At 37.8% G+C, this 18,185-nt stretch overlaps 2 protein-coding genes across 4 annotated transcripts in view; one reads left to right on the top strand and one right to left on the bottom strand.

Annotated features, from left to right (window-relative positions):
* CMSS1 (cms1 ribosomal small subunit homolog) overlaps positions 1-18,185 on the top strand; it is a 361,662-nt gene that overhangs the window by 101,509 nt on the left and 241,968 nt on the right. The window lies entirely within an intron of this gene.
* On the bottom strand, positions 6,762-16,945 carry LOC118724435 (filamin A-interacting protein 1-like). The gene is made up of 2 exons (XM_036447679.2): positions 16,775-16,945; positions 6,762-7,004 (listed from the first exon to the last, which is right to left on the bottom strand). The coding sequence occupies exons 1-2, from the start codon at positions 16,907-16,909 to the stop codon at positions 6,822-6,824; spliced, it is 318 nt and encodes a 105-aa protein (XP_036303572.2). The 5' UTR covers positions 16,910-16,945; the 3' UTR covers positions 6,762-6,821.

The raw sequence follows: 18,185 nt of genomic DNA on the forward strand, positions 1-18,185 counted from the left end.
TTGCTCCCTCTCTCTCTAAAATCAAGGGAAGGGAAGGGAGAAAGGAGAAAGGAGAAAGGAAGAAAGAAAGAGGGAGGGGGTAGGAGGGAGGAAAGGAATAATATAGCTCTGGCCAGCCCTGGCCAGGTGCTTAGTTGATTAGAGCATAGTTCTGATATACACCAAGATTGAGTGTTTGATCACTGTCAGAGCATATACAAGAATCAACCAACGAATACATAAATAAGTGGAACAACAAATTAGTATTCTTCTCCCTCATATAAAAAAAATTTTTTTTTAAAGAAAGCACTTTTTAAAAAAAAAAAAAAAAAAAGGAAAAGAATGAAAATACAGATTAGATTTTAAGTTGGTGATGGAGGTGCTATCATTCTCACTGACCTCTTTTGTTAGTGTGGATTAGAAGCATAGGCTTGAAGTAAAAGGTACTTATTCATAACAATCATATAATCACAAATTTTTAGTCTGAAAGAGATGTACAAATATAGCCTGCCCCAACTGTTTTTCTATTGTACATGGGATTTTCCAAAGTTACACACTAGCTAAATGCAGATATGGTTTTCAGACCAAGTCCCCTATCTCTAAGTTTCTGGTTCATCCCTCACTGTGCTTGTTTCCTTTTAGACTGCTTTTTAATATCTGTAGTATTCTTTTGTAAATAATAAATTCACTAATCATTGTGCATCCAAATAGATGCAAAATTATTTGTAAAATTTAGCTCAGCTTCCTGGGAAGGAAAACAGTCAAATAGCATCATTACTGTATCCAAATTTTATCTTCTATAATTAAATGGTGTTGTATGGAAAACACTGAATTGTGCAATTATAAGGGTATGGTTTTATGACATCTGTTGAGAGTTAAGTCATGGTGTACAGTCCTAAATGTTTTTGTTTGTTTTTTGTATTCTCAGGAAGTATTAATCTCTGCATCCCTGCCCAGATCCTGTATTAGATCTGGGGTATATGAAATATAGGCTGATCATGTAGTGATTCTCTATAGAATGATACCAAAATATGTGTTTGTGGTGGGTCTCCATTTTTTTCTGAAAAATAACTGGATATCCATAATAAAGGTCAAATGGAGATCTGGCATCCATTTCACTACTTGCAAGACATAATCTCAAGAATATGTAACACACATAACTCTTTGCCAGAAAACTGAAAGGAAATGATTACATTTGAGTACAATGTATTCTACAACAATAGTTTAGTGTTTATGAAATTTAAAACTGCTGGGTTTCCAAATATGATTTTTTTAAAATAGACTTATTTAGTTTTTAAAACATACCCACTGTGTTATCCTTTGCGAAATATTCTTAAAAGCTGATATTTAAGACCAAAGAAACTAAAAATCTTAATGATAATAAGTTGCAAGATATTGAATTCTCTAGTACTCTATTTTAATGTTTTTTTTTTATTTCTGCTGAATATTTTAATTTCATGAGCACTTCATGTTATGTTATTTTACCATAATATTGCCTTTTAAAATTTTACCCATTGTGATCACGTAAGTACTTTAGCATTAAGTCTTAAAGTCTACAGTGGTGTCTGTGTTTCACATTTACACTGACTAGTTGGGATTTTATGCAGGTGGTGACCACATCTATCTCCTTCACCTAGTTATCTAGCACAGGACCTGGCATGTAGCAGGCATTTAATTAATTGGGGTGTTTTTAGTTTTGTTTTTTGAGTGACTGAATCAAAGAATGAATGACAAGCAGCACTAACTAGCTAATTAACTAGTTATTTAAACTAAGTAAAAAATAGACAAATATATATATATAATTTCAAGGGAGTATCTAAAGCCTCTGGAGAGATGTCTTTAAAACTCATTCAATATATATTGTAGTTGACCCTTAAGCAGGTTTGACCTGTTCAGGTCTACTTATAGGCAAATTTTTTTCAATAAATACCTGGTATTGCAACTTGAAATTCAACCATGAATTGAAAAACGTATTTTTCATCAGTGGTTGGGAACCCATGGACACAGAGGGACAACTATATGCATTTTTCTATGCCATTTTATGTAAGGGACTTGAGTATCTGCATATTTTGGTATCCATCCATCTGGCAGTGTTTGGCAAGGGAGGGGGGATCCTCAGGTCATTTCTTGGAACCAATCCCTTATGGATTACCTAGGGACAACTGTAGTTAAGTTTTGGGGGAATCAAAAGTTATACGCAGATTTTTGGACATCACAGGCATCACTGCCCTTAACCACTGCATTATTCAAGGCTCACCTGTATTCATTCAACAGGAGGGTCACATAGGTTCAGTCACCTGTCTGATATCAATCCAGAAAACAGGACTGTCAGAGAAGGGTTGGTGATGGAAATCTTCCTTTACAAAGTGTTTCAGCCAAGGGGAGAGGTAAAAGTGCTTTGTTCTTTACTGAAATTTGAATAGCATAGGACTTAACCCAAGGTGTGGTCAATCCAACAACCCTTGAAGTTGAGTCCCTGGTGACTTCCTTCAGAGACTCCTCTGCCCCCTGAGCCAGTGCTCCCTGTAGGCACTCCTAAGCAAGAGAGGAACAAGAAGTTAATTCTGCCTGTGCCTCCTTCCTCATTATGTGGCTTTTGAAAATATACCATTTGAACTCCTGCTTTGTGGAATAGGACTATCAGTGCTAACCTAGTTGGCCAAGATATTATGAAAAGTAATTTAAGGCTTTAAAAAAATCTATGTTTGAAGCCACATTTTTACCCAGAGTTGCCATAACAATACTTGTTTTTCACTTTAGTGTTTATTTCAAGGCCAAAATGCAGTAATATATATGGTTAGTATACATGGTTTGTTTTTATACTTTTTAAAAGAATGAGAGGTTTCAAAAAAAAAAAAAGGAAAACTCTTTGTGTGTGTCTTCATAGCCTTTTACCTCATTGAGCTGAAAAAGGAAAAAAAAATTATGCAAACTTTATGAAAGTACAGACAAATTTGGCATTTCACTTATGGGAAAATTTTGCAGAATTGCACTGACTAAAAGTGATTTTTGTTTTGGCTTTCCTGTGAAGCCATCCAGAAAGGCCAAAAATTACTGGCATTGCTTTTGTACAAACCTTTCACATAGACTTCACTTGTAACTCAGACAAATACATAATTCAGGTCATTGCATTGGTGACACACATATCCACATATCAGAGCTGGTGAACAGAAAATTGTCATGAAATGGGGATATTTTATCTTATGGACAGACCAAACCACACACATTACAGCAAAGGAAACATTGCATTAACATGCTTGGGAGCAGGGTTTCCTGAGCTGATCCCTGTCTCTTAGTCCCTCAGTGGGAAAGCCAATTGTTTACTGATTACAATGAAGACATCACTTGGCAAACATTTTGGCCTCAAGTCAATGTGTGACATCAGTCTCCTTTAGGGTTTTCCACATAAAAGGAATTCTCCAAAGAAAACACAAATTGAGCTTTACTTTGAAATCTAAGGTTTCAAATGAACTATCTCAATCATGTATTTCTTATTTCTTATTTTATTTCCAAGTAGATATTACCTAACACTTAAAATATAAGTGCTAAACTTGCACAGTGTTTTCAGAGCTTCCATTAGAGAGTCCTTTATAGCTATTGTCACCCAACCTTCTTTTATAGGGGTGATATCTTTTTTTGTTTCTCAGTACAGAGGGTCACCAATTCGGGAGTGGTTTACATCACTTTGTTTGAGGAAGGAAGTAAATGTTATTCTTTGACCCCTCAGGGTGTGGCTCTGTGCTGGAGAAGAAAAGTGCTCTTACTAAAGTTAGAGGGACTCCATGATGATGCATGTTTTGTCATTTGTCCTGTGAGTGGTATTTCACTCTATTGCATAAATACCTTCCCTGTCTATACTTATGTGAAATTATTAGTTTACACAACTTCCTCTTTTGTTAGGTGATGTTTATTTAATACTTTAATGCACATGGCCTTAATGCAAGTACAAGTGCGTTATGCCTTATGAGTTTCATAGAAGCAGGGAAGGCCAATGACCAAAAGTGCCAAGATAAGGGAATCATGATGTTAGCCAGGTGGAGTACAGGAAGAATTATCTATGTATCATGAGTTGAGAATAGGTTTAACATTCTCATGCCCAAAGTGTTCTATCTGGAAGCTGTTGCTTGGGAAACATAATATCCTCATATCTTATGAATGACTAAACAGAGAATGAGAATCACTCCAGCCATTTTTTTCCCTATTTTTGGTAATAGTATGTTTACTTTCATTATTCTTCAAGATGCAGTCACTTTGTGTTCTATAAGACACACACCACACACACACACACACACACACACACACACACACACACACACACATGTTTTTATTGATTTTGGAGAGAGAAAGGAAGAGAGAAACATAAATGTGAGAGAAGAATCAATTGGGTACAACCTGCAACCTGGGTATGTGCCCTGATCAGGAACTGAACTGGTGACCCTTCAGTGCACAGGATGATGCTCAACCAACTGAGCCACACTGGTTAGAAATACCATTCTTAATATTGGAATATATTGATTCCATGGTGTACAATTTATTTTTATCTCACTATTTTTATTTTTATTTAGCCCATGGCTTTTATTCACACTGATATTTTATTCTCATTTCTCGTTGTTCCTCTTTGCTTTCTCTTGGTTTAAATACCCAGATTGCAGGTTGTTCCCAATCGATGTACCATGAAGTACATTGAAAAGACATGAACGTATGCCATTAACCTAACTACTATATAAGTCATTTATCTAGTTAAAATATAAATTGAAAATAGTTAAATAAAGCAGTTAAGACTACTGGTATTTCAGAAAAGGGAGCTCACAAGTAATTTTTTTTTGCCCTGCATTTTTCTGCAATTGTTAGAATTCAGCATCATTAGCTCTACAACTCATTAAAGAAATATACACAGAATAACAAGTGAAATGATTATCCAGTGAAAATTTGGCATTGCAATGATTGTTTATTTTCTATCTTTGCAGTATCAATTGAGGGTCAGTTATCCTTTCATTTAATATGGATGCTCATGCTTTCTATATTGATTCAACCAATCTCTCCATTTTTGCAGCCAAGCTTCTCAAAATAGTTCATATTTTAAGTTTCTAAGTTATCATTTCTTATTTATTCTTCAAAACAGTGATTTGGCTTCTGCCCTCACTGTTCTGTTAAAGGGGCTCCAACTTCCTCACTGTCTTTCTTGTTGCCAAATTTTGGAACATTTTCTCATTCTTTTCTGTATTATTTGCTATAATTTAACTGCTAACTCTTTTTTAAAAGTTTTCCTTGTTTGGTTTCTTTCTCTTCTGGTTTTTCTAACACTCACCATTCTTTCTTAGCTTCCTTTCTTGACCTATCTTCCTCTAAAAAAAACACCAAATATTGATATTTTCTAAAGTTCTTTTCTCAGAATTTCCTTTCCTCACCACACCAACACTCACAGCTTTCGCTATCACCAACTACAAATTTGCATCACTAGTCCATCCTTTTCCAGACATACGCTTTTAACTGTGGGTTGTCTTTAGACATATTGTACTCCCCACTGAACATTGGAATACATTGGGTACTTCACACACAGCATATCTAAGACAGAACTCACCTCCTACCTACTATCCCCACCTTTAAACCATCCTCCCCTACCAAAATCCTTCAGCAACAAAAAGTAGTATCCCATTCCTGTATTATATATCCTGCTGAATAGCTAGTACTTCTCAATAACTCCCTGTTTTCCTTATTCTGCTCTCCAGTTTCATTAGTCACTAATTCAAATTAACTATACATCATAAATACTTCTTTTTAAAAAATAAATATTTCTTGTTTACACTCCATCCTCTCTAACCCTATAACCATTGGAAAACATACATTCCGCCTGTCTTTCTTCCATATTACCTTAATGATTCTTTAAGAATACCTACTGATCAATTAATTTCCCTTCTCACAATTTGTCATTTGCTCCTTGCCAACAGTATAAAATCCAGTTATTTGTGGCTAGTTTTTCCTTTTCTCATCCTACAATTACATCCTGTGCTGTAGCTATGTGGAAAGCTTGAATTTCCTCAGGACCCATATGATTTTCTTCTTTGTCTAAATTTATTGATTTGAGAAAGAGAGAGAGAGAGAGAGAGAGAGAGAGAGAGGAACATCAATTTATTGCTCCACTTATTTATGTGTACATTGGTTTTTTGTCTGTACCCTGACCAGAATTTAAACTCACAGTCTTGCTGTATCTGGACAATGCTCTAACCAACTGAGCTATCTGGCCAGGGCTCCATACCTTTGTGGTATAACACTTATTTCAGCCTCTGCCTTGTATATAGTTTTAATTCTTTGTATAGGCACTAAACCTGTAACCTCCTCTGCACAGCTTTTGCAGGGCAATCCCTTGCAGAATAAGGTGCCTAATATTTATGTTTCTACAGTCCTCATTATACTTGCTTATTCTTGCATTGTACTGATAGTGTCTTTAAACTCATCATTTTCATCACTCTGAACCATGAGATCTTTTAGAACAGAGGCTGTATCACATCATCCTTGTGTCCCTGTATCTCTGGTAGTACCCAGCCTTTAGTGAGATGCTAGTAAGAGTTCAGTTTGGGCCCTAACTGGTTTGGCTCAGTGGATAGAGCATCAGCCTGTGGACTGAAGGGTCCCAGGTTCGATTGTGGTCAAGGGCATGTATCTTGGTGCGGGCACATCCCCAGTAGGGAGTGTGCAAGAGATAGCTGATTGATGTTTCTCTCTCATCAATGTTTCTAACTCTATCCCTCTCCTTACTTTCTGTTAAAAAAAAAAAAATCAATAAAATACACTTTTTTAAAAAAAAGAGTGCAGTAGGGTTCATTGTCTTGTCCAAAGTAGCCTTACCTTTCGATTTCCTGTTCTTGTAAACTGATGAATTCATCACTCTTCTTCATGTATTCTTTATGTTTTCTCTTTTCTTCTTCTAACTCCAATATGGTTTGCCTATGAGATTTTTCTACTATTAAAAGCTGTTTCAAAATTCGTCTGTGATATTCTTTATGTTTTGCCACAACTTTGTCCAACTGCAAAAGAAAATAAATTTATAGTCTATTAACTACAAATCACTTATAATGCTGCCATCTTTCACACTTCAAGAAATGTCCAATTTTTGTCTAATTCAGCAGTGGGTTCTGATTTCTTTCTTTAGTTTTTAACATTTCTCTTGTTCATTGATTTTTTTTTTGATACCTTTCAACACAAATGTAATCTTCTTACTTACTGTCATTATTTTCCCAGCAGAGAGAATAATTGGTGCCTCTGTAGATGTGAACATTTCCCCTACATGCCCTTTCTGACACTTCCTTCTCTCTCCACAGAACTATTAGGGACGATGTGCCAAATCTTTGATTCTGCAGCTGCCCTGCTGATCTCTCCTGCCCACCCCTTCCTATAGTACTCTACCAGTGTAAGCCTCTTGGATCCCCTAATCTGTTTTTCTTTGTGGGTGTGGTGTGGTGTGGTGTGTGCGTGTGTGCGTGCGTGCGTGTGTACATGTTTGCTTTGTTTTTTTCTCCTTTTTATTAAATTTATTAGAGATGTTTTTCTTTGAATTATGCATCAAGGTGTTTGAGTATTTAAACGTTGGTTAATCAATTCTGTGTTGGTATGTAGTGTGAATGTGACCAAATAATAAGCATCAAATTCCTTCTAGTTTCCATGGCCTACTTATTTTTCTGTTATAAATATCTGATTTATATAGTTGGCTTCCCTATTAGACTGTGAACTCCCTGAAGGCAGGGCCTACATTTTATTTTTCTTAGCCTCTTATCGAGTGACTTGTCTACAGTAGGTGCCTAGTATATGTTTAAAGATTGAAAACAAAATAAGCAAGCAAGGAATCAAGAAAGAAAAGAGGGAAAGAGGTTGAAATGTGGCTCGGGATCTTTTGATAAATTGAGATCCAATTAAGAACATAATTTTGAAAGCATGTGACTTTTTAATTTGTTAAATACTAGGTGCTATAACTGATAATATTGGTTGATTTTACCCTTTGCCTTTATTATAAAAGGTTGAAAATTTGTGACTCTGAATTAAAAGCCAGTATAAATTGTACAGCCTTAAAAATTGAATCCAAGGCACAAAATAGCCACGCCATTCCAGAATAAGAATATCGATAAAACAAAGGTACCCCAGCATATAGGACCTAATTAATTCTCTGAGACATAAATTCTTAGGCTGGTTTTCTAATATTGATTTATAATGGTGTTTTACACACACAAAATACTTTATTATGCCATATGGTGTTGATGGTTTTTGTTAAATGTAACCAGTCCTTTTGAGGAAGTTGAAATTGCTAAGTTGCGTTGCCTGCTGGCAGAATCACTGTTAACTAATGACCATCTTCTGAGAGGAAGGTTGTAGTGTTTGTCCTAGGTCTTGAGTCATTAGAGTGAATTGTAAAGGAAATTCAAATGAACTGCTTTTGGAATTTGACAGTGAAATAATGAAGAATCAGCCTTCATTAGGAAAGTTGTTAGTTGACTTAAGAAAACATATATTTTAATTTGTATAAGACTGGCCCTAGAATTAATGACTAAATGAACGATTAAGGAAAGCTTCTTAAATGCAAGAAGGATGTCTTTCCTTAGATGTCTTGAAATAATATGGATATGGGTATTAAACTTAATTTGATCCGAAGAGAGAAAATAGAAGACTTATTTAATCCACTGTTGTTTTCCATTGTAATTTTTTTCTCTTTATGTTGTTTTTTTTGCTTGCTTACTTGTTTGTTTGAAGGGACAAGGAAGGAGGGGAAGAGTCATTGCCCTCCATTTATTACATGTCCTCTTAAGTGGTCTCCATTCCTTCAGCCTCACCTCTTCCAGCCTGTCCTCTTCAGTGACAGATGATCTTTTCACCAATGGGATCACTCCGCTCTCCTATTCAGAGCCAAAAGGTCTTTCACCACTGGTCTCCTGACACTTCCTCCCCATTCTCACTCCATACCTTCCCATTTTTCTTACCCAACCTTTAGCCACACTGGACTTCTGGAATTTCTTAGAACTTACCATGGTGATTCAAGACTGCTTTTTTTTTTCAGTACTGAGACCTAGGACATATTTTTCCCTTCTATGTAAAACTGTTCCTGTACTTCCTTTGTAGCTTTCTCTGATTACTCCTGGGTAGAAGTGTTTGTTTCTACATATCAGTGAGTTGCCTGATTCTCCGAGTTGTTCTTTTTTCTCTTTTAATCCTGACCCAAGGATATTTTATATTGATTTTTAGAGAGAGTGGATGGGAGTGGGAGAGACAGAGAGAGAAACATCCATGTGAGAGACACATTGACTTGTTGCCTCCCACCCATGCCCCAACCAGGACCAGGGATCAAGCCTCAACCAAGGTACATGCCCTTGACTGGAATCAAACATAAGACCCTTCAGTCCAAGGGCTAATGCTCTATCCACTGAGCCAAACTGGGAAGGGCTGATTCTCTGATTTTTTTATCCTCTCACATTCCATGTTTCTTGAAGGATGACTTGAACTTGCTGCATACTGTTTGATGCAACCACTGAGGAACTCATTTTCTCAACAGTGATCATTGGAAAGCTTATGGAATAGTGGTCTGGCAAAGGGAAAGCTCCCCTGAAAAGAATTACTGATTCTAGAGATGATTTAACATATACCTAAGGTGACCAGACGTCCCGCTTTTGGCGGGACAGTCCCGATTTTTAACAATTTGTCCCGCATTCCGCAGCATTCTAAAACAGTCTGGTCACCTTACATATACCTGAAGTTTTATTTTGTGCTTCATTTTCCATGCCCAAAATGCCTGTTAGTAAATATGTCAGTGATTCTCAGTTCAGTCTCTTCTTCATTCCTGACAGATGGAATGATGGACCCAAGCCTCCTTGAATTCATTTCATTTCTCCCCACCCCCGAGTGTGAGAGCTTGACCACATCACTTAACCTTATGTATTTCAGGTTTCTCATTTATAAATTAAGTGCTTAGACTTGATTTTTAAGGTTATTTCTAGCTTCATAAGGCAATAAGTATTTATTAATTGCCTGTTCTGTGGGCTTAGTACTATGATAGTTGCCATGGGGAATGCAAGAGAAATTTGAAGGCTCAGTGCTTATACTTTCATTAGGAAATAAGATACACATGCATGCAACAATTAGGAGCAGCATACGGCGGTGTATCATTAAGTACTAAGGAACTATCAGACCACTGCCCCCTTTTCATCTGTTCCCACTTACAGTTTGAAGCCTGGGAAAGAAAACAGGAAGACTGGTCAGTCATTTCAGGAAGTGTCGGGGCTAAAAGCCTGAAAAGATGGCTCCTAATGTTTATGGTTCAGTGACAAGCTTCCTGCTTATCATTTTAACTTGTCTGATGTCATGTCCTATTCCCAAACCCCTAGTACAATTCAACTTCTTGCCTAGGATGAAGGAAGTACAGTGTATTTCATTAGGTTAGATTTCTGATGTTTCTTCGTGGTCAGAAGGAATGAAGAACAGAGATGTTTTCCATTTTTTGGCTTTAAGTTGCATAATATATGTTTAAAAATTAATAATGACCACCCTGATTTTAGTTTCATCTCTTTCTGTGCTATGGTTTGGTTCTGTTTGTTCTTTTCCATCACCTGTTTGAAGATTGTCCTTTTCAATGAAGCTAATCCATAAAGCAAAGAAATTGGCCATTTTAGTAGATCAAAGGTAACCATACATACTATTCATAAATATCCCTTCTTCTTCCTTGTGTCTATTGAAACCTGCTTTTCCTGGGTAACACTGGAATCTCTGTTTTTATAGAGACTGCTCATTCTCTCGTTGCCTCCACATCTCAGATTCAGGAAATGGCCCCATGATTCTCCTGGCTCTCCACCACCACTGCCAGACCCTTCTGAAAGTGATTTCTTGTTCTCATCATCACCCTTAATGGTGGTAGTCTTTTCTCGTTCTTGTTTTATTCTTTTACTGAGCTTCAGGCCCCTCCTCCTATAATCTATCTTCTACCTTAAATCTTGGTAGCATTCTGGGTGATTTTCATATTTTGCTGGACATTCCATGTGGCTCTTTACCTATACCTGGTCAATGGCGTCCTTTTTCCTCAAGGCCCCTATTTGAGGCCCATGCTATTCTCTCTAAACACTAAACCTGCACTGGCCAGTTTGGCTTAGTGGATAGAGCGTCAGCCTGCTGACTGAAGGATCCCAGGTTCATTTCTGGTCAAGAGCACATGCCTGGGTACCAGGCTTGATCCCCAGTAGGGGGCATGCAGGAGGAAGCCAATCAATGATTCTCTCTCATTTATGTTTCTATCTCTCTCTCCCTCTTCCTTCCTCTCTGAAGGCAATAAAAAGATATTTATTGACTGAGTAGAATCCATTAAGCATAAATGGAGCTTTTCTTATATTTCTGCTCTCTTAACTTACCTATATTCTTTTACATTCTTTTTTTTTTTAATCCTCTCTGGTGATATTTTGTCCATTGATTTTTTTAGAGAATGGAAGAGTGGGAGGAGAGGAGGGACATACACACACACACACACACACACATACACACACACACATCGATTGATTGCCTCATGCATACACCCGGACTGGGACTGGACATCAAACCTGCAATCCTTCTATCCACAGGCCAATGCTCTAACCACTAAGAAAACTGGTTTTCTACATTCTTAACCACCTCACCTGTATGAACTTTGCACCATTCCTTTTTGTCTCCTTCCAGCCTTTGTTTTGTCCATAAATTTATTTCTTATATCTTTGATCCCACTCTGTCCCTTCAAAGTGTGCCCACAAACATGGTCAAATGTTCTTTCTAAAAGTGTGCACACATGCTTTCAGAGAGAGAGGAGGAGGAAGGTTTACCATGAAGCTTAAGTTTTAGGGCCCTTCACTTTCATGGGCATCTTTCCAAGGCCCTGCCAGTGCCCAAGCAATGTGTTCACCTAAGTCATATATTTAGTAAATTTTTAAAATAATACATTTTAATTATAATCAGTTAAGACCACTGTCTTTAGCCCATTTTTACTTACCTACCATCATATTTACTTTCATGGCAGGTAGTTTTGAAGAGTCTATGCACATTTCTGGGGTCCTGCTAAAGGGAAGTTCAGTTGGTTTCACAATCACTTCCATAAATAGGCAAGTTATTGCTAACCATCTTGATGTACGAAAAGCTTCAGAAATGCCACTGTGCCAGCTCACCCGGCCATTGTCAAATAAAGGGGAAAGGCCAGAGGTTATATTCCAAAATGAATCTGTCCTTGGTGGTTCTCATCAGTGGAAGTTTATGGATTGAGAGGAGAAAGGTTCAAATAATTTGGAACCAGAAACTAATCTACATAAATTTCCCTTTCAGTTCCTAGCTTCAGAATTTCTCTTGCTTCCATGTAAATCATCCATGCATCGAAGAGTGTATTAGATAGTTTATCTACCGTATTTTCCGGCGTATAAGATGACTTTTGAAACGAAAAAAAGTCAACCGAAAATCGGGGGCAAAAGACCAAAATTGCACAAAAATTACCTGCAGATCTTGAAGGCAAAGTAAGTCTTTTCTTTGAAGTGGGGGGTAATCTTATACAGCGAATATAGGCCTAAACTTATGTTTTAACTGTAAAATTAGGGGGTCGTCTTATACGCCGGAAAATACGCTACTGTTTTTATGTTTTTTTAGAAATGTAATTTCACTCAATATGTGTCCACAGTGTCGCTGGAAATGGAATTCCTTTTTGTTCTGACCAATGCATACTCATTCTCTGGATCTTATCTTTCCCCATTCTCCTATTTAAATTTGACCCCCCATTGTACTCTATCATAGTGCCTTGTGGTTTTAAACACAGAAATTAGTATATGTGTAACTGTACACTTGTGTGATCATGTTTTTTTTTTTTTATCACTCTGTTAGACAATAAACACCCTAATTACAAGAACCACAACTATATTTATACATCAATATTAAATAAGTTAATACAATAAAATTTAAAATCTAATTATATGTTGCTTAAAATAAGTATTCTATAGATTGCCCTAAGGTAATGCTGATAAGATATGCTGATAAGATATGCAGATTATTTTATCTATCTATCTATCTATCTATCTATCTATTTAGATAAATGACTGGCTCACCTGACTGCTGAGGAGGCTGTGGATCCGGCCCAGAGAGAGGACTGCAGAGAGAGAGCCAGGGTCTGATCCCTATCCTCCGGGGCAGCCGTTGACCAGCTGTTGCCTCTCTGTTTCTCTCCTAGCTTTGCCAGCAGCCAAGCCTCCTTGGAGGCTACTGATCAGCCCCACCTCTTTGATCAGGCCCAGAGATAGGCCTGGAGATGCTAACTGGCATAGAAACTGACCAATCAGAACCAAATCTGGGTGAAGTGCAAGAGCCAATGGTTGCTTAGGAGGCAGAGCTTTTGTCGCTGACTAGCATAGAAACCAACCAGTCAGAACAAAATCTGAGAAGTGCCAAGAGCCAATGGCTGCCTAGGAGGCAGAGCTTTTGACACTGACCAGCATGGAAATCGACCAATCAGAACTTAACCTGGGTGAACTGTGAAGGCAGAACCTAAGGTGGGGGCTGAGAAGGGGTTTTAAAGGGCAACATCTGTTTGATGGAAGATGTAAGAAAGCTATTAAATTTTTGCATGACTGGTTTGGTAATATAGTGCATATGGCGGCTATCAGTCCAGATATAGGGATTATGTGTTTTTGTCACCTACCAGCATCTCCTCCAGCTGAAATAGCCCCCCCCTCCCACATTTAAGCAATCCTATCCTATATAATCTATCTATACTACTAAAAGGTTAATATGCTAATTAGACCAGGTCAACTGGACATCCAACTTCCTTCCAGACAAAGCCATGGTGGTGGGGCCGAGGCAGAGGCAGTTAGGGGCGGGAAGTTGGGGAGGGAAGTTGGGGGCAGGATTAGGCCAACAATGGGTTAGGGACAACTAAGCCGGCAGGGGAGGGCAGTTGGGTAGGAAATCAGGCCAGCAGGGGAGAGCAGTTGGGGGCGAGATCAGACTGGCATGGGTGATCAGGCAGGCAGAGGCAGTTCCTCCCCACCCCCTCCCCCACCCCCATGCACAAATTTCATGCACTGGGCCCCTAGCCTATAATAATAAAAGTATAATATGCTAATTAGACTGGACAGGCAAATGACCTTCCGGACTACCTTCCAGGCGAAGCTGGGGCTGCGAGGTCTAAGCCCCTTGTACAAATTTCGTGCTTCAGGCCTCTAGTATTCTTATATTTTTCTTCATATCTTTTATGGAAGAACTAATATGTTAGGCCACTAAATCAAGTATTTTTTTTTTTTTTTTTTTTAAGGTAACTTCTCCTATGGAACACTAGCTTTGAAAGCAATATGAGGCTAAAACTGTTATGGACTATGAGTTCTCTCTTCTTCCTCCCTCTTGACAACCCAGCTACTCCCTCTCCCCATCCTTATTCTTTATTTCAGCTCCCAGGCCCCAACCAGGTTTTTAGCTTAAGTCAGTGTTTCTGTCACATGATGTAACTGAGAGCAGTTTGATCTTCTAAGTTATCTTCCCTTAAGAATATATAAATTCTTTTTAGTTTATCCTAGACATGGTTTAGATTTTTTCATTTTTCAAAAAGATCATTGTGAAAAAAATAAAAGGTGGGAGGAAGTTTATACACTGCAATGGGAGGAAGCAGATTATTTTCTTAGCATGCACATCCTTATTCTGATGTAACTAGGGTACAGTCACAGACGGTCTTAGTAGGAATGCTGTCCTCTCTTTTCTTCCGCTCTATCTAGGGAGCTCTTGTTAGAATTCCCCTTTACTGTTTATTCTCTGGATATCTTCCTTTCACCTGTTACTTCCAATAGATATAGGAAGAGGGTAGACAACTGGGTTGTTGTGTAGGTAGAGTTATGAGGACCTCCAGGAAAGACTGATAGCTGAGGAGAGACAAATATATAAGGGGAAACTAGAAGGCAAGAGAAGAAAGTGGGCAGATGTTGGAGGTGGGAATGTGAGAAGTTTATGTGTGTATGTGTGTATGTGAGTGAAGGGGTACTTGTTGGGAGAGTAATCAAAGAAGGTTGAATTTGTGAAGCGGTGCTAACTTATAGATAACTTTCAGGGACAAGCATTTGTAGAGAGGGTCAGGGTGTTTCCAGTTTTGCATGTGTGCAGTGGAATTCTTTTGTAACAAAACTTTGTCCTACAGATTTCAGCATAAGTTTGAAAACATGTTGTTTCATTTTACACTGAAGTGTTGAGCAGTTGTGTCATTTGTGGAGTTTTGTCAGGATATGTACTATATTTTTAATTAGCATTTGTGCTCATATGGGTTGGGGAATTTGTATCTCATGCTACTTCCCAGTCATTGTGTTGGGATCCTAGATACAATTTTAGCACTACTGACTTGCAGCTTTAGCTCCTCTTGTTTAAAATTCGGATTAAGTTAACAGACTTTGGGTGGTCTCATCCTCACCCCTTAGAAAAGCAGATTCATATGACCAAACTCCTTCACAATTTGGCAAGACGCTAATCTCTCATGAGACACCCAAGACGAGAATAGCAAGGACATTGGAGGTCAGTCCTGAGGTAGGTTGCCAGAGTGTATGTGAGGGAAATTTGTCCAAAACTTATTTTCACTCTCTCCAGCCTTAACTCATGCTCTTAGTTGTTTCCTTTTTATAAAAATGAAAAATTATGAAAATTTCCATTGAGGTTTCAAAGGAAAACAGAAGAATAAAGTAAGGATGTCAAAGAGTTTCAGAAATGTCAGCAAAGTAAAAGAGAAAGCAGTCCACATCTTTGTGCAGTGGTGGCCCTGATGGTACTGCTCATCTTTGCTGTTGTCATTGCTGGTGAGAGATCTCTGCTGCCATTAAACTTTCGAATGAAAAGGAGAATATGCACTAATCTAAAATATTTGTTTTTTCTAAACTGTTTCTTGGGCAGATCTTTAGATCATTACTATTCATGTTCAAAATTTCTATGACATAATGCCTTAGTGTTTTCAAAGAAATTAATCTCTGTGGTTGAACTTCATTTGTTTTTTTAATACCTGAGGACTTTTTTTTTGCTGTTTTTTACTTTAGAGAGAAGTGGGGAGAGTGGGGATTTGAGGGTGAAACATCGATCAGTTGCTTTCTGCACGTACCCAGGTATGGAACTGCAACCTGACCAGGGATGGAACCCTCAACCTGGGTATCTATCTTAGCAGTGAATCAAACCCTTGACCTTTTGATGTATGGGCAATGCTCCAACCAACTGTGCCACACTAGCAAGAGCATACTTAATCGTGTTTTTTTTTTTCTTTTTTATTGTAACCTAAATAGCATTCAAGTCCCCCAAAAGAAGTTCAGACAGACCCACGTGTGCGTGTGTGCGTGCGTGCGTGTGTGAGTGTGTGTGTGTATGTGTGTGTGTAAAGAAAGAGAGAGAGAAAGTGAGAAGAAACAGAAATTCTCTTGCATTTGTTAGGTTTCAGTTTGGTGTCAAGAAGCAAACCTAAATTAAATAAAATAAGAAATCAATGTCCATAACAAAATAAATAAGTAAATAAATATGTCCTTTAAAAGTCAACAATTAAGAGTTCTACTTCCAGTAAAAAAAAAAAGGAGGAGGAGGAGGAGGAGGAGGAGAAAAACAAATGAAAACAGCTTAGCCATGATTTATTCTCTTTTACTTTCCTGTAGAACATGTAGTATTTATCTATTTTTGATAGATTTTTAAATGTCTTAGAATGCTAAACTTTAATCAAAAAGGAGTTGTGTGTCATGTTCAACTGCCAGGCCTAGTGCTTAGCTAGCTTGTGAACTACTTCTACCTCCCAGGTGCACACCCCTGATATGGCACATACCTCAGACATTGGTCTCTCATAGATGTCATCCTGCCAAGGGGCAGATTTGGCTTGAAAAGCATCTCGCTGAAGAGCCTCTAACACCTTTTTTGGAGTGACAAACCCATACTGAGCTTCCAGCAAAGCCAAGTCCATTTTTTCAGCCTTTAAAATGCTTATGACTTCATCTCGAGCCTGAAGCAACAAAAGGCATTTCAGAAAGCCACTTTATCTACCAGCAGTCTCCAAAAGTGATTTCTTATTAGAGTTGAGTATTTTTTATTTCACTTTCAAATATAATCAAATTATATTTAGTTATAGTACCTTTTAGAAAAAGTAGCAAAACTATGTCCCTTCATTCTTCTTACAATCTAATTACATATTAATAATGTTTTAAAAAGTAATCACTATACAACTTTAGAAAACCTACATTTTTTATTGTGTTTGACAAGCAGATAATATGATACCCCTCAATGGACTGGCATTTATTAGTACATTTTCAGAGTTAGGAAATAACAGTCTCCTATATGTGTAGCAGCTGTTTTAGTTTTTTATGTAGGTTAATGATGCCAGGGCAAGTCTAAGAGCCAGTTCACATCAGGTACAAAAACATTTATTGTTATTTAAACTAATCCAGAAGTCAGCTGGCATCGTTGGTATCTATACGTGCCTGTGTACCGAAGCTTATGAGCAGCATGGACAGAGGATATGACCTTTCATAACGTGCATGCCATTCGATGCCATACAACATCCCTTTTAGATGTGATTAATTGCCCTTCAAGTTGGCAGAGGAGAACTGTGTGTATGTGTACTTACACTTCCTCTCATGTACAGACAAGTATTGACCATAGATATACATGTTTATATATGCACACCAAATTCACAAGCAGCCTTCCCTTTGAAGCATGAGGGGTTTAATTCGAAATCAGCTGACCTGCAGTTCTCCTTCCAGAATGCTTAGAAGAAATAATAGGTCATCTCTTGAAAGGTCTTTTCCTTGGTGGCCATTACCACTGTGTGATGTAGGATGTAGAAGGATTGCATTGGACTCACTGGTGGTGTCTTTGTCTTGCTGTTTCTGCGTCATGTCTTCAGGCGCTTGGAAACTGTGGTCTTTACTGTGTCTTGGAAATTGCTTCAGGGCTGAGCCCTCTGTGTCACTGCTTCTGGAACGCATTCTTTACAGACTGGAAAGAAGGAAGATAATTTGTAACTCTTAATGAAAGTAGAATTTTTAATAAGGGTACCTATTACTGCTTTAACAAGTCTGCACTGCTGTATTTACTGCAGCCAAAGGCTCAAAACCTTTCTAAAGTCTACAGAAGAGAACAGCATTAGTAGATTCATAAATCACAGTCTTATTTATATGTACTCTTACGTTTTTTAAATGAACATTTAAAAAAAAAAAAGTGTTCTGCTTTGATTAAGGCCA

This window comes from Pipistrellus kuhlii, unplaced genomic scaffold (assembly GCF_014108245.1).
Source record: "Pipistrellus kuhlii isolate mPipKuh1 unplaced genomic scaffold, mPipKuh1.p scaffold_m20_p_2, whole genome shotgun sequence".
Taxonomy (NCBI): Eukaryota; Metazoa; Chordata; class Mammalia; order Chiroptera; family Vespertilionidae; genus Pipistrellus; species Pipistrellus kuhlii.